Here is a 14,491-nt window from a genome sequence, read left to right as displayed (position 1 = left end):
TCAAATTAAAAGTGTTATGCCAAATTTGAATTGGAAATGTCAATATGAACTCATAATGAATTATTCTCTTTCTAAACAGCATTTTTTCCCAGCTCTGTCCACTAAAGAGGCCTACCAGTAATAGTAACAATCCACAGTTTCCAGATCTGTGGCATCAAAACACCATTTCCTACAAAGAAACCATGGCTCTTTAGAGAAGTAACTAATTATAGTTCTGCAAAAGGATGAGTACATTAAATTGGGGTAACTGGTCTCAGAAAGCATAGTTTGGCCTATGTTAGAAGAACTAAGGAGCCAAATGAAGGGGCATACACTGACCAAAAATGATACAATTTAAGCATCAAAAGGTATAGTGACTGCAATGGACTTAAGTCAATATATAAAAACTCAGGAGTTCATAATGATACTAAAAAAAAAAAAATCATTATTTTCCTTTGACAGTTGCTAGGCACTAACTCATTACTCTAAAAATTGATTTTTGTTTAAAAAAAAAAAAAAAAAGGAAAAGAAACAAGCACTTAACCTATTTCTCCAGCATGAGCTATGCCTCAAATAAACCAAATAACTGATGAAAGGAAGTTCTCTACAGAAGATAGCAAGATAACAAATGTAGATGATGGAATTTTAAAAATCACCATTTGCAACCCCTAATAGTGGATGTAGGCAATGATTTTCACTGGATGCTATAATCATTAGGTAATAAGCTGATAACAAACTTTATACTTGATAGATCTAAATCTACTGATCAATCCTAACTCTACTAAGAGAGGAACTATCAAATACCATGTGCCTCCTTGTGCAATGTAAGTACACAGCACAAAGTATTCTTACCAGAACAAATGAGACTAGGTCACAAAAAAGGTAGAAAAATATGTTAAAAGATACTATGAATATTTAATAAACCAAATCCAGAATTCAAGAAATGTTACAGGATACATAGTTCATTTAACTAGCAGACTAAAAGAAAAAAAAAAAAAAAGGGAAAAACATAGCAGTGCTAGAAATTAAGACTTAGGAGACATATCAACATTTAATGTGTGGACTTTGTTTGCATACAGACACAAACAAGAAGCTATAAGAAATTACCACTAAGTCTTTTGGGGTTATAACAGCATATTTAAAAACAAAACAAAGAAACACTTAGCTGTTAGAAGTATACACCAATACATTCATGGAGGATTGGATACAATGTTCAGAATTTCATTAAAATGCTCTAGTCCCAGGGCACCTAGGTGGTTGAGTTGGATCAGTGTCCAACTCTTGGTTTCAGTTCAGGTCACGATTTCAAGGTCCTGGATTGAGCCTTGCAGCTGGCTCAGCACTCAGTGGGAAGACCGCTTGAGAATTCTTTCTCTCCCTCTGCCTCTCCCTTCCCTATTCAGTGCATACTCTCCCACTCTCAAATCAATCTAAAAAAGAATACTCTAGTCTCTTTTCCTTAAGGAGCAGGGGAAGAAAAATGGCAAAATGTTAAAGGCAGGTCATGGGTCCATGGGTATTCACTATACAGTCTTCCCTCTTGTGTTTATATTGAAAACTTGCATAGTTAAAAATTTCTTAAACAATACAATGTCTATTGGAAAAACTAAAAACTCAAGTATTTTATGCATAATTAACTGAGTAATCAATTATTATATATAGGTGTATGTATATAATGAAGCCTAACAAGTTCTTCAGAAATCTGCAGCTATAAACAAAATTATTTATACACTCTATTAGATCTTTAAGTGTGGGTACCTAATCTCTCCACAGATGTTAAATTCTGACAGACCAGGACTACATTTTATTTCACCACCTGTCCATGACTAGTGTCCAGTGTACTCGGTTTGACACAATCAATTTAGTTCCTATACACACGTTCTGTTCCTCATGTAATTCAAAAGAAGCATCATCCACATTTACACACAGTAAGATAAAACATTGAGTGACTGGGAGTAAAAGTTTTAAATTCTAATCATGTTAATTTTTATAGGAATTAAAAAAAAATCAGAGGCGCCTGGGCAGCTCAGTGGGTTAAAGCCTCTGCCTTCGGCTCAGGTCATGATCTCAGGGTCCTGGGATTGAGCTTTGCATTGGGCTCTCTGCTCAGCGGGGAGCCTGCTTCTCCCTCTCCCTCTCCCTGCCTCTCTGCCTACTTGTGATCTCTCTCTCTGTCAAATAAATAAATAAAATCTTTAAAAAAAAAAATCAGGACTTACAGAATATGGTAATAGCATTAAAAAACAAATTCTTACCAAAATCATCTTCAACTCCATCATAAAGCTCATTAGATCAGGAGAGTGCTGCATTCTCTAGATAGAAACATTTCTAATTAATTTTACTTGTACAATGAATATTCTATACACTGAAATTGAAATAAAATATAAGTCCATGTGAATGTGAAAAAAAAATATCAGATATATCTACATCTTAAAAGTTTAAGAACTGAAGTACCAGTCACCATCCCTTCTATACCTACCAATTTCAAAATTCTGAAAGAGTAATTACTGCCCTCAAATCTGTTTTGGTGAGCTAAATTGAATTGTACCAAAGTCTCTTAAAATCTCAAACACTCCTTTGTTCCTTCAGCACTGACAACTGATCAAGTTTAGCAAATCTACCAAACCACGTTATTTAAAAAAAAAAAAAAAGGTTGCGGGGGGAGGTGCCTGGGTGGCTCAGTGGGTTAAAGCCTCTGCCTTCAGCTCAGGTCATGATCCCAGGGTTCTGGGGATGGAGCCCGGCATCGGGCTCTCTACAGGGAGCCTGCTTCCCCCCCTCTCTCTGCCTGCCTCTCGGGCCCACTTGTGATCTCTGTCAAATAAATAAAATCTAAAAAAAAAAAAAATTTTTTTTAAAGTGGTATGGGGTGGAAAGATGAACATAAAATATAAAATCAGGCAAATCTATGCAATTAAAAAATCAAATTGGAGTGCTGAATCAATTATTAATCAACACCATGTTTTTATTTTCCCCCTTGCCTTAAAAACAACATACAATTATTAGTTTTGTCTTTTCACAATTAACTCTATTAGTTCAAAAGAAGTCAATCTTTAAACAGGATAAAACCATTATAATAAAATGGCAAAAAGGAAATAACTTCTAAAGTTCAATAAATATTTAAGGGTTATAATTCTGTTTCCTAGAAATCTTTGATTCTTAAAATACCTACAGAATAAAGGAAAGCAAAGCAAATTCTCAAGTGTCCCATTTTTTATTTGATGAAACTCTACATCACTTCTCTGCTTGAAATCAAAATATTTTATTTTTGTTACTTTTTGTGATACACTGCACTACCACCACACAGTTCTGAACAAAGCCAATCTGTGATTTTGTTCCCTCTTTTAGAGGAGAAAAATAATAATCTAAAATATTTCAACAATACATGAGACATATGAAGCACATCTTAACATAGCTTTAGGTGGGCAAATCTGTAAAACAAATCTTGACTTCCCCATCTTCTATACAATATTTTCCCTGTTAGTTTACCAGTAATGAGCAATAAATTATATCAGATTTTTGTGTACTACAGCCTAGGGGCTAAATCCAGCCCAATACCAATTTCTGTAAATAAAGCTGTACTAAAATTCAGCAATGCCCATTCATTTACCTCTTTATGGCTGCTTTGGCTCTACAAGTGAAGTAGTTGTGACAGATTTTAGGGACCACTAAAGCCTAAAAGATTTATTAGCTGGCCATTCACAGAAAAAGACTGCTGATTCCCCTAACCCATATTCACTAAAGTTAAAATCGATACAAGGAAAGAATAGTAATATTAGAATAAAACAAAGACAAACTAACTCCGGGTTCTATATGACCAACTAGAGGACAGGAAAGAGATTAGTAAGTAATTGGAACTTTTTCTAGGAACTCTCTCGGTGAATTGATAGAGAAAAACAGTTATAGATATTATTACACTTAGTCTTTATTAACAAGTTTTTTCCAGGGTATTTAAATATCTCAATAGATTCATTTCCCAAACTCTAGAATACAATATAGTCACATTGGATGAGGAGGAGGCAGTGGAGAGAAAACAGAAATAATTTAAACATCCCCTTAAAAAAACAGCAGTAATTATGCTGCCACCAATGACAGCCTACATTCTACAAATCAAATAGTTTATCTCCTATTTCTTTGTGGCTCAGTAATGCTTTATGTGAGTGACTGTCATTGTCAGTTATCATACATAATAACCCACTTTTAAGATGAAAAAAATATAGGAATATAGGAAATCAGGAAAAACATAAAAATGAATAAAGCATCAAAAGAAATGCAGTTCTACTTACATATTTTTTTTCTACAAGAGGCATTTCATTACTTTGGGTTTCTTTAGTAACAGTAATTCTTTTTAAGTGTTTCTAATTTTTAAAGAAATTTTCAGGTAGAAGAATCTAAACTTTAAGAACAACTACATTGGAGCTGAAAGTGAAATGGATGAAGGTGATCAATAATACAAACTTCCAGGGGCACCTGGGTGGCTCAGCCGGTTAAGCATCTGCCTTCTGCTCAGGTCATGATCCCAGGGTCCTGGGATGGATCCCACATCAGGCACCCTGCTCAGCAGGGAGTCTGGTTCTCCTTCTCCCTCTGCTCCTCTCCCCTGCTCGTTCTCTCTCTCTCAAATAAATTAAGTCTTTTAAAATAATAATAATACAAACTTCCAGTTACAAAAATCCTGCCTATTTATATCTCTGCTGTATTTATATCTATGTTCATTAAGTACATATATATATGATCCTAAGTGATCTCCACACCTTTTCTGTTACTAACCTAGAACTACATTCCAATTTTTGCCATAGATACTCTAAAATATCCAGATGGTTCCTGGATTTCTTCTACCACTATTCAGTCTCAGCAGAAAAACTGCTCAAAAAGTGATGGATATGGGTAAGGGTGAATACATTTGAAGACCCTCTCCAGGATGGAAATTCGCTTCAGAATACTCCCCAGTAATGTGCTGAGGATTCCAAGACAGAAAACATTTTATATAATTCATGGACCCTTAAAATATTTGAAATGAAACCTATAAAATTCAGCAACTACTATATCAGTCTGTCACCACATTCTGCAAGAAGTCCTCTAAAAAAGTTAATGTAGCAATTTGTTTTTTTTATTTAAGTATTTTTATTAACATATAATGTATTATTTGCCCAAGGGGTACGGGTCTGTGAGTCATCAGGCTTACACATTTCATAACACTCACCATAGCACATATCCTCCCCAATGCCCATAACCCAGCCACTCTATCCTTACCCCCTCCCATGCCCAGCAACCTTCATATTGTTTTGTGAGATTAAGAGTCTCTTATGGTTTGTCTCTCTCCTGATCCCATCTTGTTTCATTTTTTTCCTTGCCTACCCCCTAAACCCCCCGCCCTCCTTGCTTAAAACAAATCTTTTAAAGGACTTACCTGTTGTACTATGTGATGGTATCCATTAAGTATTGCTCTCAGTTGCCAACTACATAATAATCTAAAATTTTAATGGAATAAAATGGTTTGTTCATTGTTCAGAATTAAAAAGAAAAAACTTATTTGTATGCTAACACAAACATGCACATACAAAGAAGAGAATGACATAAATATAATTCTGACAAGTTAATAAAATTTTTACCACTGATACTGTTGAAAGTCTTGTCTTCAGACTGTCGGTACTAATTTTATTTCAAAATATAAATAACTGCAATCAGTAAATGACATGCAAACAGTAAATTTTTTTTAACATATCAAAAGCAGAATTTTCTACTTAACTCAATTCTTCTCTAAGGTAGGTTAAATAAACCAACAGTTCTGATCATAATATACAGAACTTGTATTTGAGAAAGCATATGTAGCAATATAATCTTCAAATTCAAGATTAATGTAAAAGATAACTTTTAATTGTGTAAGTAGTACTTAGTGTTCATCTATCCACTGGCTCACCTCAGCTGTGCTCTCAATATTGCTTAGGTGAGTAATTCTCCTAAGAATTGCTTTTCCTTACCTGGAAGTAGGAAGCCCCTCTGATTCCCCAATTACAACCCTTTCAGACCACCATGACTCTCTTCCATTTTTGCTGTGCTAACCCCCATTTCCACCCCTATTTTTTCCCTCTCTTAATGGCAAAGTAGTTCATTCAACTGCCCATGGGGAAACTCCCCCTCCAAATGTACTTTCCATCCCTTGTCACCAACTTGGTCATATCAAGTAATCAATCATCACTTTATTGTGATAGTTTTATGTTCTCCTAGTTTTTTCAACAAACATATTAACTTGCTCAAGCAAATTTCAAAAAAACAAGATTATAACTCTGCCTTGACTGCATACCCTTCTCTACCACTCCTCTTTTTCATAATACAGTTGATCCTTGAACAAAACTGGCTGAACTGCCCAGGTCTACTTACACACAGATTATTTCAGTAAACATACATACGGTACTGCAAATGTGTTTCCTCTTATGATTTTCTTAACAAAATTTTCTTTTTAATCTATAATATATACAACGTACAGCATACAAGCATTAAACGGTTTGTTCATGTTATCAGTAAGGATTCCGATCAACAGTACTGTTAAATTTTTGCAGTCAAAAGTTACATGCAAATTTTCAAGTGCACAAAGGGTCGGTGCCCCTGACCCCTGGGCTCTTCAAGGGTCAATTGTAGTTTATACTGTTTACATTTCCTTTCTACTCACCCACTCCGAAACCCAATACAATCTGGCTTCTGCCACTACATGAAACCTAATTTAACCTGATCCCTCTGCAATACTCAGCACTAGGAACCATGTCCTCATTAAGCCTCTATTTGGCTTCAGTGACAACTGCCCAGATCTTCCTCTTACTTCTTTGGTCAATCCTTAGTCTTCTTCCAAGTTCCTCTTTATCAGTTCTTTACATGTTGGCATACTCTCAAGTCTTTTAAATGTTGGCCTTCTTTCACCCCACACTTGCCGGCAATGTTAAGTACCTATACTCACAGCCCCAAATCCCATCCCTACTGTGACTTCCGTGTTTCACACTTGAGTTCCACACTAATACATTAAACATCTCTTCTTGATATTTCACATCTAATATGTCTTAAAATGATGGCTCTCCTACTTCTCCACTGTGACCCATTCTCTAGCTTAGTGATGAGAGCCAGGAACTTAGAAAGCAAACTTCACTCCTCTTTCCTTTTCTTCTCCTACTTCTAATCAGTCACAAAAATCCTGTCAATTCTAATAAGTGTCTCTGGATTCTTCCTCTACTCTTCTTCCAGAGATATTTAAGAGCGGAAAAGAGGTTCTAGATGCTACCTAATTTCCAGTGTCCTCTTAACATTCCTTGATGGGCTGTCTATACCAACAGATAACTTACACAACTGCTAATCATCTAAGCTTTCAAAGGAAAAAAAATAAAAATAGAGAATTAACGTGTTACCTTCGGTACTTCAGCACAAAGCATAGTAACTTACAAATGTACACTGATTTGGAAAAAACTGGAAATGTTTCTGGTTGACTAATAAGCATGTGGGCAAAACTAACAGAATAAGCTTTTCCTAGATTAACTGACTGCCCATCCCACCAAGATGCGTGTATATGACCAAACACTACATCACCTTGCATTCTTCATTTGTAAATCTTCAGGCAACACTATTCTAAGGTGAAAATCACGTCCCTGTGGAAAATATTGAGAAAATTACAATGTTAAGAAAAAGTTAAACAAAATTATATCAAAAAAGCAATGTTTTCCTTTATTTTCAAAAAGGTATCAACTTTATCCAAATCTTTACATTTATTAAAATATATGCAATAGAATACTACATTTGAAGGAAAATAATGTAAAAATGCCAGAAACTTTGTAATTATTGGGAAACCAAAACAAAGACAAGACTTCATTTTTAAAGAGAATCAATTCACATAACAGAATGTTAAGAGACTGTTAGTGCAAACAAAGAAATTTAATTACTTCTTATAAACTTGGGAAAAAAGAAATTCTTTCAATTGCTTTGACTATGAAAGAAAAAAAAACAGTGTAATATAAGAATATGTAATCCATTACAGAATTCATTTTCAATTTCCTCATTTTAATAAAATGAAAGTATAGTTAGTTACACAATCTGAACATACAGACATGAAAAGAAATATTTTCAAAAAACAGAGTATTTAATTCTCCCACATTTGTGGGCCTTTAATAAAAAAAATCACTAATATTTATTTTAATTTAAATATTTACTAGCTATACATTTGAATATACCAAATTTTACTCAAGAGTTTTTCTAAGGAAAGAACTGTTCTCTGAGAAATATATTCAGTTTCACTTTCTTGAGAAAGTGAATGGGTAAGCAGCTTAAACTTTATATCTTAAATAGAATAATACACATGATCTGAGCAAAGATAAGCAGAAAAAGACAAACAGAAATATAATCTTTTACTCCAACAATATAAAATGAAAAAGAGTAATAAAATTCTCGAAAAATAATCACCATGAGAATTTTAGCACTGGCTCCCTCAAAGCAGATTCAAAACTAAAGGAACACAATTAAATGTACCCCATAACCTTTACTTTCATGATAATATTACAGTTCTGACTTTCATTACATTTAAATGTCCTTTAAAAAAATGAAACAAAATGTACTACTGACCTTTTCAAAAGGTCAAGTAACAATAATTCACTATTTCATTAAAGCACTAGAAGGTATTATGTAGTAACTTTAACCTAACTTTATAGACATCCCACACATAGATGTAAGAACAATCTGGAATTCAGAATTTACATGAAAAATAGTAAAACTACTCTGATCTGTTATCTGAAAGAATAAAATTCCAAAGTCCCTTATTTGCAAAATCCAGCCATTTTAAAAGGTCAAATGCTATGTTACATGCCATAATATTTTTCTGATTCAAGAAAATGTCCAAAATTAGCTTTTTTAGTTAAAGCATATAAAAAATGTTAATTGCTCTCAAAAAGAAGTCTTCCAGGTTGTATGGAACAAAGTAATGACAGTTGCCTAAATCTGAATCTCTTCATATATCCTCCCAAATATATCAATATTAAGAACATCTAAAACAGGAGCACCTGAGTGGCTCAGTCGGTTAAGTATCCAACTCTTGGTTTGAGCTCAGGTCATGATCTCAGGGTCATGAGATCAAGGCCCATGTTGGGCTCCATGCTCAGCACAGAGTCTACTTGAGATTCTCTCCCTCTGCCCCAACTCTCTCTCTTTAAAATAAATAAAATCTTTAAAAAAAAAAAAAAAAGAAAAAAACTAAAACCACAAAAAACCCATGTCTCCACCAAAATCAGAAAACAGAACACTATAAACTTCAAACTACCTGTAGGAAGAAAAACATAAACCACTTTCCAGTGATTTTCACTCTGGGGCTCCTATACCAAGTCCTTTTAAAGAACTATGGGGTTCAGAAAAAAAGTGCATGGAAGAGAGAAGAGGAGACTGAACTAAGTGTTAAGATAATAATAAAGAGTTTAGTAGATCAGAGCACTGACTACAGGGAGGGGGCTTAATATGAACATAAAAGTCAAGAAGCTCACCCTGTAAAAGAAATACACAGGTAGAAGATGATAAAAAGGCAGGTGGAGACATCCTTTGGAAACTGGGTATTAGGGGGAAAAGTAAGAGTGGAAAACTGAGGCTCTTATGTAACAAAATAAAAATACTCAACTCCTCCGTCAGCACTACTTAAAAAATCAGCCATTAAATAAACCACACTTTGCTTCAACTACAGAAGAAAGTATTCTTAAACTAGTAATTTTATAAACTACTGCCAACAACCAAATTCACAAAGATGTTTTCATCAATGCCAAGCTACTATGAGTCAAAATCAGAATAAAAGAAAACATTTCAAGTGATAATGATCCCCCATGCAAATAAAAAAACACAAGGCATAAACAAATTACAATACTGAATTATATTATCATTAGTAAGTGTCTGTACCCAGACTCAGAAATAAAAAAAAAAAAAAAGATACTACAGTAGAATAAATTAATAAGTGCTAAAGGAGGAATAGAGTAAAATAAAAATTTCATTAGAGGCACTGTGTTGGATAGTTCAGGTAGTAGAGCACATGACTCTTGATCTCAGAGCTGTGAGTTCATGCCTCAAGTTGGGGCTAGACAATATTTAAAATAAAATGGTTAAAAGTGGCAAATGTTATGGGTACTTTACCCCAATAAGAATTTTTAGTATTTGGGGCACCTGGGTGGCTCAGTGGGTTAAAGCCTCTGCCTTCGGCTCAGGTCATGATCTCAGGTCCTGGGATTGAGCCCCAGATTGGGCTCTCTGCTCAGCAGGGAGCGTGCTTCCTCCTCTCTGCCTGCCTCTCTGCCTGCTTGTGATCGCTCTGTCAAGTAAATAAATAAAATCTTAAAAAAAAAAAAAAAAGAATTTTTAAGATTTATTTATTTATTTTAGTGAGAGAGAGTGAGCAGGGGAAGGAGCAGAAGGAGAGAGAGAGTCCTAAGCAGATTCTGTGCTAATTATGGAACCCAAAGCAGGGCTTGATCGTATGACCATGAGATCATGACTTGAGCCAAAACCAAGAGTTGGACACCTAACAGACTATGCCAGCCAGGTGCCATCCTCAGTAAAAGTTTTCTAGCGTTTTCTTTGCCATTATGAAATTTAAAAAAAAATATCAAATCAGAAAATAAAAATAAAAACCATCAGAGAAAAGCAGTTGAATTGGAAACACGTAATGAAAATCCAACACAAAAAGAACTGGCAACCTTGAAAAGGAAAACAAAAGAGAAGAAAGAATATTTTGAATTATAATCTAAGCATACTTTCTGGAAATTCACATATGAAAAAAACTGACCATGTGAGAAAGAAGTCCTAATGACTGACTCAAATGTATCTTAATATGCAGACTTTAAAGAAAAAGTCCATTAACTTACAAGACCAAATAATATATGGGAAATAGAATAAAAGTAGCATCACACTTCTCAAAGCAAGATTTTAAAAAAGCAACAATAGAACAGAACTTTTAAGAAACTGAGAAGATTTCTGCTTCTAGCTATGATGGAGAAACAGCAGCAGTTAAACAAAGCAGTTAAACCTTCCCACTTTAACTAAAAACTGGACAAAATATATGAAACAATGATGTTCAGACATCAAATAGGCAGCAAAAAACAGTGATTATTGAAAGAAGGGAAACAAATGAGAAAAATCTTTATAATTATCCTGTCTTACTACCTGGAGAATTTTTCAGACTTCACAGCAAGGATGGAGAACCAAATGGAGCCAAACAATTCTCCCTGATTTGACAAAAGGGGGTGAGTTGGGGGAGGCAAAGACATGTATAATTCACAATGTACAATACCAAAGAGGAATTCCATATAAGAAGAGATAATACACAGAGAATGAACCTAGAAAATATCAGTGTATTGTTGTAAAAGTCATCAGCTAAGTATGATTGCTGCGTATATGTGAGAAAACTACCCAAGGCCTGGGAATCATGAGACTGGAACATGCAAAACAATCTCAGAGCTCACACGAGGCTGGGAGTAGTCATGTTTCCTTTCAGAAGAGTAGAAAACCTTATACTATAAAGGTTATCATTAAAGAGAAGTGGTGGGACTTCTCTTCTGGGAGTGCCTGGGTGGTGGCTCAGTCAGTTAAGCATCTGACTTCGGCTAGGGTCATAATCCCAGGGTTCTGGGATCAAGCCCCATATCAGGCTCCCTGTTCAGTGGGAAGCCTGCTTTTCCTTCTCCCTCTGCTGCTCCCCCTCCTTGTGTGCTCATGCTCACTGTCAAATAAATGAGTAAAATCTTTAAAAAGAAAAAAAAAAGAGAGAGAAAGAGAGTGTACTCTGAAGATTACTGCCTAAGTGGTAGAGCCAAATTAATCTAGGCTAAAGTCTGTTTTGATTCTGCCTAACAAAGCTTAGAAGCAAACTATGAAAAGCTTAAACTGTTTCCAAATAATTTAACTACAGTTTAGAATAAATCAAGAATATTTAAGAGAATAAAATTATCTAGCACACAATAGTTGGAATGCACAGTATCTGGCATCCAACCAAAGTATGCAAAGAAACAGGAAAATAAGGTTCATAATGAAGAGAAAAAAAAAAATCAAGAGAAATACAAAAATGGCAGATGATAGAACTGCTTAAAAAAAATTCAACAGTGATAACTATATATGTTCAAGAAGGTAGAGAAAGGCATGAGTATGCTAAATAGAACAGGAAATATACAGACCCAAATCAAAGAGATGAAAAATACAATGTCTGAGATGCTATAAAGTATTAACAGCAGATTAAGTATTGCAAAAGAAAATATTAGGGTACCCAAAGGCACAGAACATTCAAGAGAAAGACACTGAAACAAGCAATGAAAAAGAACAGAACCATTAGTGAATTACAGAATGATTTTTAAATGGCCTACTATACACGTATTTTAAGACCCCAATACGAAGGAGAAGAAGAAAAAAAATTTAAGAAATAATGGCTGAAGTTTTGCCCAAACTGAAAATATATACTCACAAATTCAAAAAGCTCCACAAATCCTATGGAGGAAAATCATGAAGAAAACTACACCTAGGTACATCATAATCTAATCAACAAAAACCAATGATAAAAAGAAAAATCTTTTTTTTTTTTAAAGATTTTATTTATTTATTTGACAGACAGAGATCACAAGTAGGCAGAGAAGCAGGCAGAGAGAGAGGAAGGGAAGCAGGCTCCCTGCTGAGCAGAGAGCCCGATATGGGGCTCGATCCCAGGACCCTGGGATCATAACCTGAGCTGAAGGCAGAGGCTTAACTCACTGAGACACACAGGCGCCCCAAAAAGAAAAATCTTAAAAGCAGTCAAAAACAACACACTTATAAAGGAACAAAAACAAGAAACAGAAGAGATTTCTCATAGGCAATAATGCAAGAGAATTAACCAGCATCTGAAAAGTACTAAAAGAAAAAAAAAAATCTAGAGTTTTATACCTAGTAAAAGTATCTTTCAAAAGGCTAAACACCATGTCAGACATAAAACCACTGAAAAAAGTGTATCAGTACAAGCTATGCACTACAAGCAATGTTAAAGGAATAACCTAAGGAAGAAAGTAAATGAAACAAGAGAAATGTGGATATACAACAAAAACTACCAGAAATAGTAAATATACAGGTAAATATAAACAACCTTTTTCTTAAATGTCTTTAAAAGGATTACTGTACCAAACTGGACAATCTGAACAAATAAATAAGGACTGGATTACAAACCAAGGTATAAGATACAGTATCTATGAGTCCATACTGATATAAATGATTGATTTAATAAATGAGGGAGGGGCACCTGGATGGCTCAGCATATGCCTTCAGCTCAGGTCATGATCCCAGGTTCTTGGGATCAAGCCTCACATAGGGCTCCCTGCTTGGTGGGGAGCCCGCTTCTCCCTCTCTCTCTGCTGCTTCCCCTGCTTATATACTCACTGTCTCTAATAAGTTTAAAAAAAAAAAATCTTAAAAAAAAATAATAATAAGTGAGGGAGTTAAGGAATAAACCTAATCAAAGAAGTGAAAGACCCGTATTCTGAAAACTATGTACTAATGAAAGACAGGACCAAAAGAAAAAAGAAAAAAAAAAAAAAAAAAGACAAGACAAGACATTCCATCCTCAAGGACTAAAACAACAGATATTGTTAAAATGTCTATGTATAGAATATGCCATGGGAAAAAAAGTCTCTTCAACAAATGGTACTGGGAAAACTGGGACAGCTACAAGCAAAAGAATGAAACTGGACCATTTTCATACACCATACACAAAAATACACTCAAAAATACAAAATGGATTAAAGACCTAAATGTGAAATGAAACTGTAAAATCTTAGAAGAGAACACAGGGATTAATTTCTCTGACATCACCCACAGCAACATTTTTCTAAACAGGTCTGCTGAGGCAAGGGAAACAAAAGCAAAAATAAACTATTGGGACTACATCAAAATAAAGATTGTGCTCAGCAAAAGCAGCAATCAACAAATCTACTAAATGGGAAAAGATATTTGCAAATGACATACCTGACAAAGGGTTAGTATCCAAAACACAAAAAGAACTTATATGACTGAACACACAAAAAAAACCCTAAATTATCCAATTAAAAAATGGGCAGAAGACATGAACAGACATTTCTCCAAGACATACAGATGGCTGAAACACATGAAAAGACAGAAGCTCAACATCACTAGTCATCAGGGCAATACAAACCAAAACTACAATGAGATTATCACTTCATACCTGTCAGCGTGGCTATAGTCAACAACACAAGTTTTAGGGAGGATGTGGAGAAAAAGGAACACTCTTGCACTGAGGGTAGAAATGCAAACTGGTGCAAACATTCTGGAAGACACTATGGAGGTTCCTCAGAAAGTAAAAATAGAAGAACTCTATGATGCAGTAATCACAAACATTTTTAGGTATATACCTAAAAATTACAAAAACACTAATTCAAAGGGATACATGCACCCCTATGTTTATTATAGCATTATTTACAATAGCCAAGTTTCAGAAGCAGCCCAAGTGTCCACTGACAGATGAATGGATAAAAAA

At 34.7% G+C, this 14,491-nt stretch overlaps 1 protein-coding gene across 3 annotated transcripts in view; it reads right to left on the bottom strand.

Annotated features, from left to right (window-relative positions):
- FANCL (FA complementation group L) overlaps window positions 1–14,491 on the bottom strand; it is a 92,853-nt gene that overhangs the window by 65,689 nt on the left and 12,673 nt on the right. For all 3 annotated transcript variants that reach the window (XM_032873883.1, XM_032873881.1, XM_032873882.1), the window contains exons 2-4: window positions 7,552–7,610; window positions 5,390–5,450; window positions 2,235–2,291 (exon numbers count right to left, since the gene is read on the bottom strand). In XM_032873883.1, coding sequence (XP_032729774.1) covers window positions 2,235–2,291; window positions 5,390–5,450; window positions 7,552–7,565 — 132 coding nt within the window. In that variant the 5' untranslated portion in view covers window positions 7,566–7,610. The remainder of the gene's footprint in view (window positions 1–2,234; window positions 2,292–5,389; window positions 5,451–7,551; window positions 7,611–14,491) is intronic.

This window comes from Lontra canadensis, unplaced genomic scaffold (assembly GCF_010015895.1).
Source record: "Lontra canadensis isolate GAN:19392208 unplaced genomic scaffold, GSC_riverotter_1.0 scaffold50, whole genome shotgun sequence".
Taxonomy (NCBI): Eukaryota; Metazoa; Chordata; class Mammalia; order Carnivora; family Mustelidae; genus Lontra; species Lontra canadensis.
This window is presented reverse-complemented; position numbering and strand designations above follow the sequence as displayed.